Source organism: Sturnus vulgaris, chromosome 5, assembly GCF_052056855.1.
Source record: "Sturnus vulgaris isolate bStuVul1 chromosome 5, bStuVul1.hap1, whole genome shotgun sequence".
Classification (NCBI taxonomy): domain Eukaryota; kingdom Metazoa; phylum Chordata; class Aves; order Passeriformes; family Sturnidae; genus Sturnus; species Sturnus vulgaris.
The window spans coordinates 71,411,635-71,432,528 of NC_142247.1; the positions used below are offsets into that span (position 1 = coordinate 71,411,635).

A 20,894-nucleotide genomic window follows, 5' to 3' on the forward strand; every position below is an offset into this window, starting at 1 on the left:
GATTGCAGGAGCTGTCCAGCAAAAGGGGTGAGAGTGATGTGCTCACTTTGTTCTCCTACAAAGCCAAATCTTCTCCCGGGTCTCTGTGCAGCCCAGCTGGCTCCAGGCAGGGCTCTTGCTGCTCTGCCCATGGCAACTGGAGGCAGCGGGAGCTCAAGTCCATGGTGCTCCCAGGCAGTGCCCCGTGTCTGTGCTGGCATCTGCTTCCCTGTGCTCAGGTGTGCAGAGCCTCCAGAGCTGCTGCTGGGGAAAGGGCCGGGTTTGCCCACACCACTGAAGTACCTCTGGAGCTTGTTGCTCCACACACTGATGAGGAGGGAGATGAGCTTTCAGGAGAGCACTCAGAACCATGACCGGTGCACACCAGAGCTTTGAGCAGAACCCAAAAACATTTTGGAAAGCAGTGATTCGAGAAAAGGCAGCAAAAACCGTATTGTCCTCCCCAGAGTCTGAGCAGAGTATTTAGTGGAGCTGGAAATCCAGATCTCTTACTCTGAGCACAACACAGTATGAATGGCAATTCTGGTACCACAGCTCGCTTCTATGTAGAAATTTTCTGTCTCTGGATGCTGCTGTATTGAACTCTGTAAATTCTCTAGGGCCCCTCCACCCACTGCTCTGCCTGTAAGTGCAAAGTTTTCTGCACCTAAGCTGCAGTTTGCACATGTGAAGGAAAGAAACTTTGGATTTAATGGGTGCCCTTAAGGATTCTGTGATGTGTCTGTCAGCTGTTTGGGTACTTGTTTTAAATCTGCCTGCAGTGAAATCTGCCAGATGAACAGATAACACACAAAACACATTCTACAACATATTAATGCAGGAAATCACAACATCTTAAACATGTACATTTATTAGTCTTGCACTTTCTACACAGTGTTTTCTCTCCTTCAAAGAGGAGGAATGAGAGCTAGTTCAAACTTATGTTTACTCTGCCAATAAGAAAGAGAATTTGCCTTGACAGTAAAATTTAAGAATTTCTTCTTTTTCTTCACATTTTGTCATTCTGAAGTACTAAATCCTTTTCTATCATGTGTGTACGGAGGAGGGGATAATGACTTGAATGACACCACATCAGGAAAAAATCATCCATGAAGCTTAGAATTAATACTTAAAACTGTGTGGAAAACTGTAGTACAATGTGAGAAGTACATTTTGTAAAATGTAAGCATGGTAGGACACAGAGATGGATCCTGGAGGTCTGTGTGCTGTTTGTGCTTCTCTTTTCTTGCATAAACTTAGGCAAGCTTCTTTTCATTTTCCTGCTTCATTTCTCCTGTCAGACATCTATGTCTATCACTTGCTGATGGTAAAACACTTCAAAATCTTGAATGAGTATTATCGTGGATTCTTTAAGCTTACTCCAAATCCATTTTTTCCTCACTTATATCTTTCTAAAGACAAGAAATTGAATTTTAAAAAATTTATTTCTGTGGTATAACTGGTATTGTGCAGCTTCTAAATATCAGATTTAACTGGTACTTTCTGCTGTCTGAGCATCCAGAGAGCAGCTCCAAATCCAGAATCCTGTTGGGTACATTGTGTCAATAATTCTCTCGGGGACATGGTCTGTCAAGCAGTGTTTCCTTCTTCATGGTAATCAGCAGCCAGGAGTTTCCAACACTCCTGATGTGACAGACGTTCACAGGCTGATCTTCCACACAAATCAGGCAGAGCCTGGAGCACTGTGTGGGGGTGGCTGCCCTGAGTGATGCTGGAAACTCAGTTTGTATTCCTCAAAAGCACTGCCAGGGTATCAATGTTGTCTGCAGGATCTTCGGGTGTGGGGAAAAGTGCTTGGCAGCAGCATTCCTGAACACCTCCTCACCTGACTCTCAGCAGTCCTTGGCTGATATTCCTGTGCCAAAGTGCTGTTGCCCAAAAGCATTTTGTTGCTCAACAACATTTTACCCTGATACACAAAGTGAGAAACTCAGTGCCGGAAGTGTAACAAGAAACTAATGAAGATTCACAACAGATAAGTAGTTCCTCAGAAATCTGAGGTGTAAGCTCACAATATAACCTTATAAATGTTGCCTAACAGGAAAGTTTGGCTTCTGGATGGTCCAAGGGAGCTTTGCTCAGCAGTCCTCACAAGCAGAGGCCAGAAGATGCCACTGTCTTGATTCTCTTGTTTCCTTCTCTTTTGGGACAGCACATGGCAACATGTTCAGTCCACAGAATGGGAACTCTTGGTGTTACTGAAAAAGGACCAAGCAAGTTCCATGATCCAACCCACTTTGCAGTCAAGTGGCTTTAGGTTTCCTCACAGCTCCCTGCAAAAACAATTTTTCCATTGTGGCTAAAATCCCTGTCACACACTGGAGCCCAGAGCTGTTCCCAAAGATGGACAGACACTGAGCAAACTGCAAAATTACCCTCCCATGTCAGTGCAGCTGCACCTTCCCAGGGAGCAGAGATGCTTCCCACTGCACCGTGGGCATGGACCAGCTCTGGGCTCAGCAAAGGGCTCTATCCCTATTCCCCATTCACAGCAGGCTCAGCAGAAAACAGAGGCAATCCCAGATGACAAGTGCCAAGGCTGGGCCAATGAATAATGTTGATAATGCCTCTGTGAGAATATATTTAAGAAGAGTATCAAAACAAAGCAGGGTGTGTGGTTTCAATTCCAATCAGAAAAGAGGAGGAGGTGAGAACATGTGAGGGAAGCAACATGGAGACACCCGTGTCAGTGGAGACAGAGGTGGAGGAACTGTTCCAGGCACTGGAGCCATGATTCCACTGCAGGTCATGGTGAGACCATGGCGTAAGGGTCGGTCTGAAGTTTCCCTCATTTTTGCCTCACGACCGTAGCAAGAAGACCCCAAGGACCCCCACCCAGGATGACTCCGGAAAATGGGTTACTGGCCTGACTGAGGTGGATGCTTGCCAAGTGACTGTGTGCACCTGTGTTGTGCTCACTGCACTGTCCTGTCCTGGTACCATCTGAAGCCTGCATGTACTGCACGTAACCACCTGTCACTCAGAGCACCTCACAATGGTCCATAAATCTTCCCACTTCTTGGCCAGAAGCCACTCGCTTTGGAGAAGGACTATAAAAGAGCCATCCTCTGGAGAAGACCCTTGGGATTCCCCCATGGATGAAGACCCATCCATTGGCTGGCCCACGAAGACGTCAATCTCATTTGTTGGTAGCTTTTTCCCCATTCCTCTCTTTCTCTCTCCTGTATCTCTTCCCTCTATTGCAATTGAGGTGTTGGCATTTAATAAACATGCATTGCTGTGAATAAACTGATTTGTCCTGCGCTGCTTCCTGTTTGCACCTCTGAGATCATATGAACCATCACGATCTCCACCCTGTGTTGGCGGATCATGACATTAAATTGGCATCGTGGACAGGATTTTCTGGCAGAAAGATGTGATGCAAGGTTTTCTGTAGTGGGGAAAGGACATCTTGCTCCGGCCAAACCTAGCTGGCCACCTTGAAAGGGTGAGCCTGTCTAGAAAGCAAGGGGGGCCATTCAGATTTCCTGCAAAATACAGACATCTTGGTGGAAAGCATCCCCATGCTCTCTTGTCAGAATTTCACAAAAGATCTCTTAGTGCAAAAGGCGGGACACTGCTGTTGTTATTGTTTGTCACTTTTGTGTGAAAATTGATTACTTGGTGTAGTGAAGAGGCAAATCGATGTTTTGTAACTAAGGAGCGCCTCCCAAGTTGCTCTGGTCTCTTCACCCGCACAGGGAAGTGAAGAGGGGCACACAGAGAAAGTTGTTTTGCTCTGTGTGTGTGTAACTTAAGCAATAGACCTCCCTGTTGTGTTTTTTACTTATCCCTTCACAAAATGACTGAAAATTCCAGTGCAACAGATAAAACTGCATTTTATGCTTTAATAGCTAAATATAGTGCCAGACCGTCCCAAGGTAGGGAGGAATGGGCAAACAATAATTGTTTTAATGTAGAAAATGTGATTGATAGAAGAAGTTCTTTGCAACACGAATAAAAGATCAAACTAGGCAAAAATAAAACCGTACTCTGCTTAGTTTTGGGAGCTTGTCTTGTAACTGCCATAGAAACTCTCTCTAAGCGAGGAAGTGAGGAAAATATAGTCATAGATTCCCTGCAAAATCTCGTTCAAATTTTGCAAAAACAATTAGTTCAAGAAAGGAATGAGATGAAAACCATTTGTTACAAGCTGCCCTAAGAGAAGAATGTGCCCAAAATTCAAAGCAGGTTGAAACACTAACAGAAAGAGAGGAGAAGGAAATTGTTCATATTAATCAAATCTATCACCAAAAGGAGTTAACTTTAATGAAGGATTATGGGGAACACTGCTGCCCAAAATTGAGACCTGTGAGTAAAACACAATACAGTTATCTTGGTCCTGAAGATTTTGACCCACACATAGCTACAAAAGAAATCCCATATTCTGCTACTGAATTGGCTAAACTGAAAAAGGAATATGGGCGACTCCCTCATGAGACAGAGACTGGATATATATTTCGAGTGTCTCTTACTGGGGGAGATCAAATTCAATTATCAGAAAGAGAAGCTGGTGGGTATTGGAGACATGGGGTTTTCTTAACAACAGGAGATAGAAACTACCCATGGTTCTTTACCCAGCATGCAGCTTTTTGGGCCGAGAGGCTTAACTCCATAGAAAGGGGAGATCCTGGAACTTTAGTTGGTACCCCGGACCAACTTTTGGAAAACATTCACAAAAGCTGCAAGCTTGCAAATGATGCATGAGAGAAAATTGAATACTAACTATGAATCACCTATGCAATTACCTGTAATGCCTGAAATCATGACCCCTTTAATTCGTGGTCTCCCAGAAACACTCAAATCTACCGCAATTCTCCTTCAAAAAACTATGGCATCCATGACACCTGTAGATAGATTGGATAGAGTCCTTGGGCACTCAGGAGACTGATCTGATTCCATGGACTTTTTCCCTCCCTCTGAAACCCTTTCTAGACGGGCTCCAGAGTCTCCTTGACAATAACCATAAAATTTTGACATGGAGCAAAGTTGCAGAAGAGCTGATGAATTACAGCAGGAAATATGGACCTATAAAAGTTCCAGAGGAAAAATTAGAGAAAACTAAAGGTGTTAGACACATTGTTTCTCCTAGTGATAAACCAGAAAAGGGGAAACAGACCTCTAACCGCCAGTATTGGTGGTCGTTAGGGCTAAAGAAACAAGTTCCTAAAGATGTAATGGATGGCTTACCACTTGACAAGTTGATAAAAATTGTATTGAATTGGCATTGCCCCAAGTCTATTGCACCTAACTCCCCTACTGTCCAGCCTAGTGCACCCCCTCCTCCACTGGTTGTGGCCAGTGAGCTAAATAGAACCCCTCCACAGGTTCTGGGCAGTGAGCCAAAGCAATCTCCTCCACAGGTTCTGGGAGCCAAAGTTTTCTCCTTCTCAACTTTTGGGAGTGGAACCAAAACAGCTTCAGAAGCAGGGAAACTAGAAACTCCATCTCTCATGGGTGAGCAGAGGGACGAGGAGGAGAAACTGGTTATTTATAAGAGCTCTCACCAGAAATCCTGATACTGGGGACCTCCTGATAACAGCAATAGTTGGTCCTAAAAGGGCACCTGTTACCTTTGTGGTTGACACTGGAGCCCAAATTTCTGCATTAACAAGAAAAGCTGCCCAGGAATGTGGAATTGTTCCAACAAGGACACAATGTTTTGTTCTCACTGCATTAGGAACCACAGAAGCTATGGATATAGCCCTGATAAAAGTCTTACTTCCTGGAGAGGAGAATTTGTTACTTATTAAAATTGTAATTGGAGATATTCCAAATGATTTATTAGGAATGGATGTCCTTGCTGGGAGACAGTGGGAAGACGAAGAGGGTCGCCTTTGGTCTTTTGGCACACCACATCTTAATATTAGACTGCTCCAAGCTGCACCTTTTTTACCATACAGCAAAATTACTAATGTAAAACAATACTCTCTTCCCACTGGTGCCAAGGAAGGAATCAAATTGGTTATTCAGGATTTGTGAGATCAGGGCATAATAATTGACACTCATTCTCCTTTTAACTCTCCGGTATGGCCAGTCCGTAAACCTAACGGAAAGTGGAGGCTGACAGTAGACCCTCTCACAGCAGCTGTCCCAAATTTAGCTGAATTGATCATTTCAATTCAGGAAAAGGCTCATTCAATTATGGCAACTATAGATGTCAAAGACATGTTTTTTTATGATACCTGTACAGACAGAGGACATGGACTGTTTTGCCTTCACCTGGGAAGGACAGCAATACACTTTCACTAGGCTTCCTCAAGGATATAAACACTCCCCCACTTTGGCCCACCATGCTTTAGCACAAGAATTAGAAAAGATATCCAAACCTGACAATGTAGCTGTCTATCAATACATTGATGATATTCTGGTGGGAGGGGATGAAATTCAAGTAGTGGGGGATATCCAACAAAAAATAATTTCCGATTTGGAAAGCCTTGATTTACAAATTCCCCCAGAGAAAATTCAGAAACCTCAGGAGGTGAAGTTTTTGGGAATTTGGTGGAAAGGAGGTATGACATGTATTCCACCTGACACTCTAACCTCTTTAGATCAAATTAAAATGCCTGAATCCAGGAAAGAGCTCCAACAGGCTCTATGTCTGTTGGTGTTCTGGAGAAAACACATTCCAGATTTTTCAATAATTGCCAGGCCCCTTTATGATGTGCTGAGGAAAGGGATAAAATGGGATTGGACTCCTTCTCAGGAGGAAGCACTGCAATTGTTGATTTTTGAAGCAACTGCACATCAAGCTCTGGGCCCTATTTATCCCACAGATCCTTTCCAGGTAGAATGGGGATTTGCCACCTCGGGATTGTCAGTACACATATGACTGGCAACAGGGCCCAGAAGGCCTTACAAGGCCTGTTGGATTTTATTCCTGTTGTTTTAAAGATGCTGAAAAAAGATACACTACCTGGGGAAAAGGACTGTCTGTTGTTATCTTAGCTCTTATAGAAGTGGAGAAAATTACACGACAACAACCAATTGTACTGAGAGGCCCTTTCAAAGTTATTAAAGCAGTTACCAGCGGGACCCCTCCCCCTGACAGGGTAGCCCAAAGATCCTCGGTCACGAAGTGGTATGCCCAGATCGAACATTACTGTAACATCTTTTCAGTAACAGAAGGAGCTGTAAAAGCTCTGGCAATACAAGAAACTGAAAGCTTGGCTAGCATCCATGACAAACCTGCCTCAGTAATTAAAGTGGCCCCTCCTTTTTCTCCTGAACAATCAGCAAATTCTTGGTTCACTGGTGCTTCTGCCAAACAAGAGGGAAAGGTGTGGAAATACAGGGCAGTAGCTCTCCATTTGGTGAACAAATTATTACTGAGGGAGAAGGCAGTGCTCAGGTTGGTGAACTGATTGCTGTTTGGAGTGTTTTCCAGCGTGAGACACAGAATACCGCTCTTGTTTGCATCTATACTGACTCCTATGCTGTGTTTAAAGGATGTACAGAGTGGCTTCCTTTCTGGAAGCAAAATTATTGGGAAGTTAACAGAATTCCAGTATGGCAAAAGGAAAGGTGGCAAGAGATTCTAAATAGAGCAAGTCATGGGAATTTTGCCGTAGGTTGGGTTGCTTCTCGCCAGACAGATGCAAATCCAGTTGGTGAATGGAACAATACAGTTGATGAGTTAGCAAGACTAAGTCCCCTGAAAAAGGAACAAATTATAGAGGACTGGGAGCACCTGTTAGAATGGCTGCATATAAAAAGACAACATACAGGTGCAAAAGATTTATACAAATAAGCTTTTGCCCTTGGCTGGCCTGTCACTAGGGAAATGTGTAAAACATGCATATCAGCTTGTGGTCAATGCCACAGACAATTAGAAAGGCATCCTTTGGAAGACGACCTTTTGCACTTAAGAAAGGGTAAAGGCTTATGGGATGTGTGGCAGGTAGATGATATCGGTCCCTTTGAGAAGTCAGGTGGTAAACATTTCTTGCTGGTGGGACTGGAGATAATATTGGGGTTAGTTCATGCTGAAGCTTTTAATAGAGCTACAGGAGATAATACTGTTAAGGCATTGCAAGGGTGGTTTGGAACTTTCCCAAAACCACAGGAAATTCAATCTGATAATGGGTCTCACATTACTGCTAAAGTAGTAGAGGATTGGGCAAAGGAGGAAGGACTTAAATGGACTTTTCACACCCCCTATTACCCCCAAGCTAACGGAATTGTAGAAAGAACCAATGGTCTCCTAAAGTGACTCCTTAAACCACATGAGGGAAGTTAGGATCTTCAATTATGGCAAGCTGTAAAAGGTATAAATGACAGATGGGAGGTAAATGGGTGTCCCAAAATAACTTTTTTTTGTCCAAAAGCCCCTAGCATCATGCCTGCACTCCAGGGACCAGATGATCCTAAAAATCCAGCCCATTCCCCTGGGCAACCTGTCTTAGTAAATCTCTCTACTGTAGGAGAAGTACCACTAGTGCTAAAAACCCCTCTGAATAAATATGCATGGGTAGCCACCAATGCTTTGGGCAAGAAGCATGGGATAAGTACCTGTTGGATCGTTCCATCATTTTGATCTCCTGCCTCTTGGTGGCAGACTCTGTTGTGTTTACTTTTCACAGAAGAACACCAAGGGACATGAAGACCAGTTAAACCATGATAAACTTTTTGATACTTCTCTGTATCCTACCACAACACCATGGTCTGAAGCTACCATCAGGTATACCAGTGCTCTAGGACCCTACCCCAGAGATCGTCACCCAAACCTTGTGACCGTAGTGCTGCACAATTCTGAGGTATACCGTTCAAGTGACTGGGGTTGGGACAAAAAGGATTGGGCTAGGGTACTAACGGGAATAACTGGTGAAGAAATTAAGGTAGGATGCAGAAAAGTAAAAAAAATCCCTTCACGAGAAAACTACCACCATTGCAATTGATGGGAATTTTTTAGAATCAGATATAACTAGTAGCTTGCACCCCAATATTATGGCGAGTCTCTGCCCCACAACAGTATGAACATGTGAAAAACAAGTCCCTCTTATACCATGTTGTTGCCAGAAAAAGGTTGGTAACTATGCCTTGGACTCCAACACCAACAATGTCGAAATTACAAAGCTTTGTGTGGACAAACTTACCGACTGTTGGCATAACTTTAACCAGACCAACCTATGTAACATGCTATTGGCAGAATGACACAGCAGATGAGTCCGGCTTGAAAGGTTTAACCTATAGGTTCAAAATAAACGCTGTAGAAAAACCCACACTGACTGCAGTAATGACACACCATGGTGTAAGTACTCCCCTAGTGTTGGATGACAAAAGCAAGGTTTTTCTTCCTTTCATGGTAACACAAGGTGATGATGTCGTAATAACCTGTAAATTAATTGCTGAGTCCCTCATCGAACCTGCATACAGTTATGGCATAGGACCTCATGGCCGTGTTTTATACTGTAAAATTCAAAATCAGGATTGTTGGCTAAACTGCTGTACAATTTTCCCATAAAATCATGTGTAGTAAAAACAATACAAAATACTTGGGAGAACTTGATGTTCATGTTGCAACACCTACCACCCAACCCCCGGTTATGCTGAGTCTGAGAATTTTTGAAACCGGACCATAGGTAATCAGAAAAACTGGCCAACAACAAATATTGTTTAATCTGGTATGGTCTCTTAAACAAATCAAATTGTCGATGCAATATAATGTCTCAGAAGTTCAGCCAGCTTGTTCACCTTTTTTGCAAACTTCTTTTGAGGGATGGACAACCTGGTTGCGAAAATGGAATGCTTCCAAGAAACGAATGACAAGAGACATAACCGGTGTTGTGGGAACAGGATTGGGAATTTTGAATAACATCGATTCAGAAGTACTAACGAATAAATTGACTACTACAGCTGGAGATGTAACCAAATTACACAGCCCCTGCAATCATCCTTAGCAGCTTTGGGAACCCAACAGTGGTTGTTATCAAACATATTGCCAAGTTGGGAAAAGGTAAATGTAAATGACCACAAATTGATAATCGATGCACTTGGTGTTACACAAAATAACATCTCTCTGGCTCTCAGCTGTATCCAGGTCCAGTTGTGGATGCAGTCGGTTGCTGCCTCAATTATAAGAGAAGGTGAGGAAGGCACTTTTCCTACTGAAATTCAAAATATAGTCTGGGACTATATTTTGAAAGAGAATTCCAATCCTGGTGGAACTTAGTAAATTTTACCTATGACCGCAACACAAACACAGCCACAGCCTTTATATTGACGATACACAATGCTTCAGTGCATTCAGTACTCCCCATCATTGCATTAGGGTAGAACCATGATGGAGCTATTCTGTATCCTTTCAAGCATGGGAAACGGGCCTGTCAAATTGGTGAGAAGTGGCAAACTGTTAATTTGGGAACTTGCATTGTCCAGGAACAACAAGGGTTTATCTGTGAAGGTAATGCAATTAGAGCTCAAGATATTTGCTTGGGCACAGAACAGAATGTTTGTAGTTTTGAAATTCATCTAAACAACATTCCTGAAACAGTACTGGTGTATATAGGCAATGGATGTGCATGCTTTAGAACTGTTTGTGATAGTGTTTTCATAGAAAATTTTGTAGTGGACACTAAATATTATTCAAATCTTTGTGTTTGTAACTTTACCAGAATTTCAGGATGTGACTTTTCCTATGTAGCTCCAGTTACTTCTTATCACTTTTTGCAGTCAAATCACACTTTGATCCACCTTCTATTGCTCACTCCCATTGGAATGAACCTCTCTCTGTTGAAGCAACTGTTGCTCCACCAGGATCTAATTGACATTTTGGAGAGGATCAAGAAAAACGGACAAAAAACCTTAATAACCATCCATCACAATGTGGAAGAAATACATCTTTTAGAAAGAGTAAAGAAAGATGCCAAACACAGGTTGTAGGATGCTCTCTTTGGGTGGTCACCTACTGCTACAGGTGTCCAGAACAAATTGTGTCATCCCATCATTGTTCTCTTGATTTTGGTTTTAATTGGTTTTACCAGCAATCCTGTACATCATGAATTGGAGGATGATGAAACGGTTAACACAATTGGCATCTGTAATGGATGTACCCAAATCAGTCACTGTTGACATCCCTAAGGTTACTGACACAAGACGAACTACCCAGGTATTAAAAAATAGGATAAACTGTGGTATTGACTGAAATTGCTCATTTTAAATTGTGTGGTATGGTGTTTTTTCTAGAATTAAAATCACTTTTTTTGTTGTTGTTGTTAAAGATTAAAAATTTACTTTTTATTTTGTTGTGTTTGGTAATCAAAAAATTAAAAATGGTTTATTTCTTTGTAATCAAAATTGAATGTATATTTTAATTAGGAATTGATTATTTGTTTTGTTTTGTTTTATCTCTTTCTCTCCTTTTCCTTTTTCCTTTTCCTTTTCCTTTTCCTTTTCCTTTTCCTTTTCCTTTTCCTTTTCCTTTTCCTTTTCCTTTTCCTTTTCCTTTTCCTTTTTTTCCTTTTCCTTTCCCTTATTTTTTCCTACTTCTCTATTCTGTCTGACTGTCTCTGTTTTCCAGGATATGCTACCAGCTTGGACGAGTCCTGAAGACTTCGCAACAACACTAGAAAGGAGCGCTCTTGACAATGATCGTGAGTCCTGAGGTGGCGTAAGGGTCGGTCTGAAGTTTCCCTCATTTTTGCCTCACGACCGTAGCAAGAAGACTCAAGGACCCCCACCCAGGATGACTCCGGAAAATGGGTTACTGGCCTGACTGAGGTGGATGCTTGCCAAGTGACTGTGTGCACGTGTGTTGTGCTCACTGCACTGTTCTGTCCTGGTACCATCTGAAGCCTGCATGTACTGCACGTAACCACTTGTCACTCAGAGCACCTCACAATGGTCCATAAATCTTCCCACTTCTTGGCCAGAAGCCACTCGCTTTGGAGAAGGACTATAAAAGAGCCATCCTCTGGAGAAGACCCTTGGGATTCCCCCATGGATGAAGACCCATCCATTGGCTGGCCCACGAGGATGTCCATCTCATCTGTTGATAGCTATTTTCCCATTCCCCTCCTTTTCTCTCTCTATTTTTCTCTGTCCTACATCTCTCCCCTCTATAGCAATTAATTAAATATATAGCATTTAATAAAAATGCCTTGCTGTGAATAAAACTGATTTTGTCCCCCACTGTTGCCTCTATGCACCTCTGAGACTGAATGAACCATCACGACCCCCCCTCTGTGTTGGCACATGGTGAGGCATCTGTGCCCCTGCAGCCCATGGATCCAAGGGGGATGCAGAGATCAACCCACAGCCCACGGGTTGGTGCTCACACCAGAGTGGGTGAATGCGTGGAGGAGGCTGTGATCCAGTGGGGGACACAATGAAGAGAGGAGTCCCCTGCTCCCAGGCTGGAGCAGCCAGTGGTTCCAGAGCCTGGAAAGTAGGGACAGTGGGGATGGCTTAAGCAAGGGTGAGGATGAGAGTGGTCTCAAGCCCCATCCAGTCTGCAGAGGTGGCTGAGAAAGTCAGGAACCTCCTGAGGTACAGAACAGGTGTCTACAAGGGAAAAATACATAGTGTCTAATGCTGACAGTTATGTGGGTGTTATGGCATCCTCAGATTGCACTTGGACCCCCAATGTCCTGCAAGGATGCTCTGGGCACTGTGATATCACTGGTGGTTGTAGAAATTTCAGAGAGAAGCAACTTGTGGTTTATATAAGACATGACCGTGCAATCCAGCACTGCAGCAAATTACTTTTATTGGAAGCTCTTGAAACAAAATGATGAGGCATACATTGATCTTTTAAAACCATAAAATACATTTCCACAAATCAATTTCCCATTAAGTTGCAGAAAAGCTTCAGAAGCAGAGCAGAGAATGAAGGTTTGCAAGGAGTACATCCCAGGAATTTATCTTTGGCTGCTCTAAGCTTTCTATGTATCTGATGCCAAAGCCTGCCTGTCTGATACAACAGGTGCAGCTCTCAAGGTGCAGTTTCAAAAGCAAGCAAACAAAGAAACACAGAATCACTGAATTGTTGGGTTTTGGAGGGACTTCTCAAGATCTTCTAGTCCACACTCCAGGCTCAAGCAGGAGGAGCTAGAGCAGGTTGTCCAGAATCCTTGTTGGGGTTTGGGGATCTGCAGACATGGAGATGTGCAGACAAGATGTCTGGGCAGCCTGAGGTGCCCTGGTCCCACAGCCTTGCTAAGGAGGTGAGGGACAAGTCAGCTGCACACTGTCGGGGACAGCTAAGGAGGAGAGGACTCGTCCCTGAGAGCTCTCTCCTGAGATGGGCAGCAAAGCAAAGCAGCTGGAGGCTGTGCCCACGTCTTTGTGCCTTTGGGCAGAGGAGGAGGTGCCCTGAGGGACAGAGCTGGAAACACAGCAGACAAGGAAGCAGCACAGAAGCTGCACAGGACATTTGTCCCCCTCTGCTCTGCTGTGGTGAGAGCCCAGCTGCAGTGCTGCCTCCAGCTGTGGGGCCCACAGCACGAGAAGGATACAAAGCTGCTGGAGTGGAGTCCAGTGCAGGCCATGAAGGTGCTCTGATGGCTGGAGCACGTCTGCTCTGGAGAGAGGGTGAGAGAGCTGGGGATGTTGAGCCTGGAGAAGACTCCAGAGAGTCCAGTACCTCCAGGATGTCTAAGAGGGCTGGAGAGGGTCTTTGGACAAGGGTATGGAGTGACAGGACAAGAGGGAATGGTTTCACACTGATGGAGGGCAGGGATATTCTAAAGAAGGAAATTCCTGGGAGCAGGCTGTGGTACGAGCAAAAGTTACCCAGAGCTGTTTTGACTGCCCCATCCCTGCAAGCGTTTAAGGCCAGGCTGGGGAGGGCTTGGAATATCCTAGGGTAGTGGAAGGTGCCCCTGCCCTTGGCACGCAAGTCAAAATGAGATGATCTTGAAGGCTTTAATGTCCCATCAAAACCAACCCATTCTGTGATTCTGTGACATGTTGGAAAATCTCCTGAGCCTTTTCCATCAAGGATGTGAGACTTATTTCTGGCCACAGGCATTCTTGAACAGATCAACCCCTTTCATGTCATAGAGCTGGGCCAACCTGTTCTCCAGCTCTGCCAGATCAATGATCTTTACCCTGTTCTGGTTTCTCTCGTTCTTCGCAATGGCTCCCCAAGCCTTAATGGGTTTTTTGCCCTTCAGGCAGCAGGCAGCTGACCAGATGTGGCTGGGTACATTAACCCTCTTATTGGAGATGAAGGTGTTCCCAGGCACAGCACCTGTGATGACATAGGTGGTGTCACAGCCCTGGGTTTTTTCGGGCATTGTTACTTCCTCGTAGTCATGCCAGGTACCCTGGTTGAATACCATATCCTGGGGCACTATGTTGGTGAGGGTGAAGGTAGCCCACTTGCTGTGGTTGCCATTTTGGTGGCCACTGGGACACAAGTGACCACGGTCCAGACCCAGGGCATCTCTGTAGTCTTGGTCAATAGCCTGACTCAGGGCAATATCCGGTGGAGTGATGTTGTACTTTTTTACGATGGAAGCCTCTTCATCCATAGACTTGTCGTAAGTTTCATTGATGAGCTTGACAGGGTAAGAAGAGGAAAAGGTGTCAGTACTAAGCAGGCATGGAATGAAACAGATTACCAAGAAACAGACATCTCTGATTGTTAAAAGCCCATTTTCTGTCATCTCAATGCAGAAAAATGGAGGAATCTGAGAGAAATCATAGACATGCCTTTCCTGTGTGAACACAAATATTTAACTAGAATGCAGGTCAGAATGTGACTGCTCTCATTTTGTCTTTTGACCTTTGTGATTCAGTCTGCAGCCTGTGCTGGGAGCATGGATGGATGCATGAAACAAGGAGCATTTCCCCCTCCTAGGACTGAAAGATGACTTTGGTGAGACACCTTCCCTGACAAATCTGCATCTCTTTCCTCCTGTCTCCACAGCCCACATCTGCCCAGGGCTCTCCATGGACACCCTCATACCACTCTGTGATTCTGTGATTCTGTGATTCTGTGATTCTGTGATTTTATATGTGGTTGCTGCAGGTGTACCCCAGTCCTGGAACACCAGAGGTTGCCTCCTCTAACCCCATACCCAGGCAGATGTGACAGGAAATTAGTCCTGGAGCTGAGGATTCCCTGGGAGGGCTGCAGTTTGTTCAAGGATGAACGTATTTTCTCAGTAAGCCAAAAGATCTCCATGTAAATGGAATCCGTTCCAGCAGTGCTAAGAATGTGTCTGAGAGCTGATCTGGGCCAGGGAGCATTTTCTGCAGCATCACTGAAAAGAAGTTACAAATGATCAGCCTCTGAGAGGATCCTGTAATCCCAAAAGACTCCTGGCGAAACTGCTAGTACTCCAAAAAGGCCTCTGGAGAAAGTTAACAAAATCAAAGATTTTCCAGGTACCCTGTGTCTATTGTGTAGGAAGAGAAGACCAGTAATGGGATTGGAGCATTCTGGCCTGGCCAATGCAGGGGGTTTGTATTGAGATGATCTTTAAGGTTCCTACCAATACAAATCACTCTCCGATTCTACAAAATGACAGAAGTTTTTATGCCTCGCTAACTTGGAGGCTGCAGTGGTGCAAGAGGAGAATAATTGCTCATGTTCACGTGAGTAAGAATTGTGAACCATTATTTTTTTCATCACTCCAACAGGTTGCTAGTCATCTGTAGGGAAGCATATTTAGCCTTCTTCTGGAACTGGACATTATGATCTTCCACTTTTCACACAAAATTCTCCCCCTACTCTGCCCATGAAAAGGTCCTGAATTTATTGCCTTTCTATTCTACAATTGGCCTGGACTGTGTTCCTGCAGGTCTGAAGGACATTTGTGAGGGCTCCATAGCTTTTGAGTTTTGTCTGTCTGCTGGATCCTTCTGGATCAAGCCTGAGCCAAAGGTGCTCAGGGGTCACTGCCCATGCATGGAGATCACACCCTTCTGACTGGAGAGACACTGATGCTCCTCACCTTTCACTGCCTGAAACATCACTATAGAAATCTCTCCACAGTTAAGCTGACCCTCTCATCTCCTGTGCCTCTTCCCCCAAAGCTTTGTCCCTGGGCCATCTCACCCCTTCTGAGTTTCTCCTCACTTCTCTCACACCCCTCACCAAGCATGTTTGACTCTTCACTGGGAGCAGATGAGCTCTGTCAGTGGTGCAGAACAACTCAGGGCAAAGTGAGGAGCAGATCCCAACAGGACAGTTGGTCCCTCAAGTTTAGCCTCCCTTGGGTGCCTTTTCCCCATCACTTGGTCCCCCACCACAGCAGGACATAGGGAGGGGAATCATTTGACTTAGTAATGTAATGCAAATTAATCTGATTTGCTGTTGCTGTCAGGTGAAGGCAGAAAACTGGGCAACTCTGGAATATGATTCATCTCATCCTCCTGCTGATGTCTCAGATGCATCAGAGGAACCATGTGGTGCAGGTGTTTGAAGTAAAAGAATTAAATTCCCATCCAGTGTGTAAATTTTCATGTGTGCAGTGGGGTGGTAGGAAGTAGAAGTGGTAATATAAATGCTGCAGCTCATCTCTGAGTGAGTGCAGTGTGATGTGCTGTAAGAGAGACACTCACCTGGGGCTCAACAAACCATGAGTTATATCTGTCTCCAGGTCCACGCTCGTATTTGTAAGCAGAGTACACTGGAATTCTCCTGTTTCTGTCATACAGGGTGGCAAAGCGATATTTGTTTGCATAGACCTGGCAGATCCGGGCTGCGTTCGTTGGACGCAGGACATCATTTGGGGGGGTCTGTGCATAGAAAAACTGAGGACAACGTGTAAAGGACTTCACCACCTCGCTGTGTCCCAGCCAGAGGCAGCTCGCCAACATCTGCAGCAGCAGCAGCCCCAGCATCGTGGGAGGATTTCAGTGAAGGGCTCTTGCTCCCCTGCAAGGCAAATGAAGAGGGACACTCAGCTGGGAGAGAGCTGGGCATGGCCTGGAGGCTTTTTGTGCAGGGGGACAGAACTGGCAGAGGAGGGGATTATGAGAGACCAGGAAAGGAGTAATTTCTGTCCTCCTGGAGATGGAAAAATCATGAGGGCAATAAGAGTGAAATCTAAACCAGGGTTTAGGTGCCCAGAGGAGAAGGCAGCAGTGGGAGAAGTCAGCCTGGGTGAGGAAGGAGACAAATCCTCCACGAGTGTAATCATCTCTCACTGCAAATTATCTTGCAAGTGAGGCACAGCCCTTGGACAAGGTCACCTTTTCCCACCTCCCTCCTGCTCTGAGCACCTCCCCACAGCAGACACCTGCAGCTGGGCATGGACTCTGCTCAGCCCCCTGCAATGCTGAGCTGGGCTTGAATCTCATGGGGCATTGGGCAGGGAAAGAACAGCACTGCTGCACTTCCTACATGTCTCTGGCCCCATCCAGGTTCACACAGACACAGCTCCTCCTGTCACACCCAATCCTGAACCCAAATGATGCACTTGGGGCCCTGCCTCTCAGCTGACATTGGGCAAGGGGTGTCCTGCTGCTCACCCTGCATTTCCACATTATCCAACCCCAGACTCTGAACTTGCAGACACGTGGAGAGAGAAAATGAAGAGGCCAAGCAGATGGTAGCAGCAAGCACGAGGGATAACACCTCTGTCTTATCACACAATGCCTGCTGCAATGCAAGCACTGAAGGGAGGGGGGCAGCTCTTCCTGTGGGTGCTTGGGATTCCTGCTGATGCCCATCTTCAGCTGTGATGATGGATTTTCCTGTACAGTCAAAGGCACCATTGCAGGAATTTCTCACACAGCCAGCTGTCCCATTTTGTCTTTCTCAGTACTGATGTGATTCTCAGCAGTCAGTAAGATCATTCCTTTATGAGAAAACTGCTGAAAATCTCCCTGGGATGCTGGCAACCAAGCAAGGGGCTTTGTGTCCTTTCAGAGGCAGCACAGGTTTGGGATAGCAGGGATGCTTCCATTTGCATGGACAGACACTCAGTGGAGTAATTTCTTATCATCAGGATTTGGAATAAGGCAGGTAGGACAGGCAGGTCAAAGGGTTCCTGGGAGAGAAAGCTGCCACAGCCTCTAAAGCACAAAGCCCACCTTTGGCTGGGAAGGGTCTGAGCTGAAGGCTGCTGAAGGCTTGACAAGTCACCTTGCACATTTGCTCTTTTCTTATTCTTCTCCCTGACCCTCATATCTCCATTTCTATTGCATTCAGGATGTTGAGCTACACACAGACCTACTCTGACCCAAGATATCTTGTCCTATTTCTCTTTTCAACCCCTGCACCAGGAACGTGGTGACCCATGAGCTGGAAACTGAGAACATGACCCACAGGCAGTGACTTCTTACAGTATTCTGCAGATCACGGCCCTATTTGCCCAAATCAAGCTGAGAAGTGACTGAGAAGTCCTTTAGGGTTACCCACACAATGAGATTAAAATTTATCTAACTAACTTCAAATCTAACTTAATATATACATAGATAAAAACTTTCAATGACAAAGAGCAGCTCAGAATTCTGATTGCAGCTCCAAAGTGGCAGAGGATTCTCAAATGCCTCTGCTGCAGTCTCAGATTGGCTGCTTTTATATGATTTCCAAGTAGACAGAGTTGTTGGATTTCCCAAACAGGACCTAGAGTGAATTTTCCAGTACGGTCATCTGTGTTTGTCCAAAGGCCTCATGCAAGATCATGGGTGGAGTTCTGCTGCTCAATAAACTAACCCTCTTTCTTATTCAACACTTGCATATTCATTTTCAGGTTAGCTGGCTTCAGTTTCTTTCCCAAATCCCTCCTTCTCTCCTTGCCCTCCTGACTGACAGAGAATACTAAAGTGCTGCAACATTCAGTGCATGGATCAGCTCTGATTGGTCCTTGGAGTTCAGCAACACCAGCCTAGGTTTTTTTATAGATATTTTTTTGCAAAGCTCAGGAAAACCTTTGTATATTTTAATGAATGGTGAGGAAGGAGCAGGAGCGTACCTTGAAGCAGAGTCTCAGAACAGGCAGCTGAACCGTTCCTTCAGTCTTCTCCCTGGAGAAAGAACTGTTTGAATCCTCAGGAGTGCCACTGCAATATATACCCACTCATAGATTGGCCCCTTCTTATAAAAAGGAAATTCCACAGAAATGAGAAGTTTTTTTTGGTTTTTTTTAAAATTTTATTTAGGGGCCTTGGTTAATACCCACCATGAAATAGGTTGACAGTTGCTTGTAATAGTTTCCTCAGAATTTCTCTGAAATTTGCTGACTTGCAGCATGGTATGTCACGATCAGTTAACACGGTCTGGTGACTTCCTTGATCATTTCATCAATGCCACCAGCTGCTGCTGCTGCTGCTCCAGCACCTACATGTGTTTCTGTTCCCAACACAACATCTCTGGTGACATGAGATGGACTGGCCTGTCTCTGAGTACACTCAGATAGTCACAGGCTGCTCTTCTGCAGCCTCACATAACATCATTCCCATGGCCAGGCAACAAATACTCTCTTACCTGATGGCCATGGCTTTGTAACAGCTTCATCCCAGCCGTCTGGGAAGGAGAAGGCTCTGGGGATACCTCAGAGCACCTGCCAGGACTTTAGGAGCCTCCAGGAGAGCTGCAGCGAGACTTTGGACAAGGGTATGGACTTGTTAGATCTGCTGGATTCAGAGTTAATTTTCTTGACACTGGCAGGTGTGAGGCTGTGTTTTGGGAGTTCTGTTATACAGAAAGTTGACAACACAGAGATATTTTTGTTATTGCTGAGCAGAGCTTTCACAGAACCCAGGCCATTTCTGCTTTTTGTACTTCTGCCAGCAGGCTGGGGGTACTTGGGAGGTTGGGAGGACACACAGTCAGGACAGCTGACCCTAACTGACCAGAGGGCTATTCCAGACCATATGACATCATGCTAAGAATATAAAGTGAGGGGAAGAAGGAAGAAGGAGGGGATATTTGGAGTGGTGTGTTTTGTCTTCCCATGTTATGTGGGATGGGGCCCTGCTCACCTGGAGGTGCTGAGCACGTTTCTGTGCATGGGAAATGGGCAAAGAATTCCTTGAATGTGCTTTGTTTGTGTGCACAGCTTTTGCTTTCCCAGTTAAGCTGTCTTTATCTCCACCCACGAGTATTCCAGATTTTATCCTTCCATTTCTCTCCCTGATCCCGGTGTCTGGGGATTGATGGAGTGGGTGTGGGGGGCGTGGCTGCTGGCTGGGGTTAAACCAGGACATTAAGACAAGGTGAAGCAGCTTGAACTGGACTGAATGTAGGTATAGATTGGATATTAGGAAGGTATTTGGTACAGTGGGAGCGTTGAAGCCACAACACAGGTTGCCCACAGAAGCTGAGACTGCCTCATTCCTGGAAGTGTCCATGGCCCTGCTGGCTGGGGCTTGGAACAATTTGGCATAGTGGAAGGTGTCCCTGTCCATGAGAGGGCATGGAACTAGCTGGTCATTAAGGTCCTTTCCAATCCAAAATCTTCTGTGGTTCAATGATCATTCATTTATTCAAACTAAACTGGACTCATTCCCTTCCATTTCCAAAAGTCCAGGAATAACAGAATGATGAGTTGGTTGTTACAACCAAAACTATCCAGAAAAGTGTGTTAGACTGAAACTTTTCTACAAAAAACTGGTTGAGTCATGTGTTTCCTTTTGTCTCTGTTAACCTGGGACTAATGCTTTAAGCAAAGTCTGGTTTAGCGAGAATGAGGGAGAAGGCCAAGAAGAAGCAGATCTTACAGAGTTGGGGCAAATTTCTCCTTCTGATGAGGCCCTGCTGACATAACAAAGTAGGGCCCATCCCTGGTCTCATCATTAGAAGGGGCCATAAAGCATCAGACACCCTGAGAGTGTCCCCCAATTCCACAGAGCTGCATGACACAGGGTAAACCCCTGCCAGGGGAAAAGTGGGGCAATCTCACTAGAGCCTGGAGACACAGAACCCATTGAACTCTTCATTGCACTGGCCCGCACCCCTTAAGGATCAAGACTGAGGACATAAAAATTTCAGATCT

At 45.1% G+C, this 20,894-nt stretch overlaps 2 protein-coding genes across 2 annotated transcripts; one reads left to right on the top strand and one right to left on the bottom strand.

The window, feature by feature from the left end:
- Positions 1-4,269: 4,269 nt before the first annotated feature.
- On the top strand, positions 4,270-5,519 carry LOC148223779 (uncharacterized). Its single transcript, XM_088166121.1, is given in 4 exon segments — positions 4,270-4,677; positions 4,679-4,887; positions 4,952-5,174; positions 5,364-5,519. Coding segments are annotated over 4 exon segments (996 nt in total).
- Positions 5,520-12,696: 7,177 nt separating this feature from the next.
- On the bottom strand, positions 12,697-19,038 carry LOC148223780 (endonuclease domain-containing 1 protein-like). Its single transcript, XM_088165977.1, has 3 exons — positions 18,873-19,038; positions 16,513-16,828; positions 12,697-14,501 (listed from the first exon to the last, which is right to left on the bottom strand). Exons 2-3 carry the CDS (start codon positions 16,792-16,794, stop codon positions 13,950-13,952), a joined length of 834 nt encoding a protein of 277 aa, XP_088022103.1. The 5' UTR covers positions 16,795-16,828; positions 18,873-19,038; the 3' UTR covers positions 12,697-13,949.
- Between the last annotated feature and the right edge of the window lie 1,856 nt (positions 19,039-20,894).

Excerpts from the sequence above, each read along its gene's own strand:
- LOC148223780 (XM_088165977.1), bottom strand. The coding sequence starts at position 16,794 with ATGCTGGGGCTGCTGCTGCTGCAGATGTTGGCGAGCTGCCTCTGGCTG. Across the intron at positions 14,502-16,512 it reads CATGGTTTGTTGAGCCCCAG|CTCATCAATGAAACTTACGA; the intron begins GTGAGTGTCTCT and ends TACCCTGTCAAG.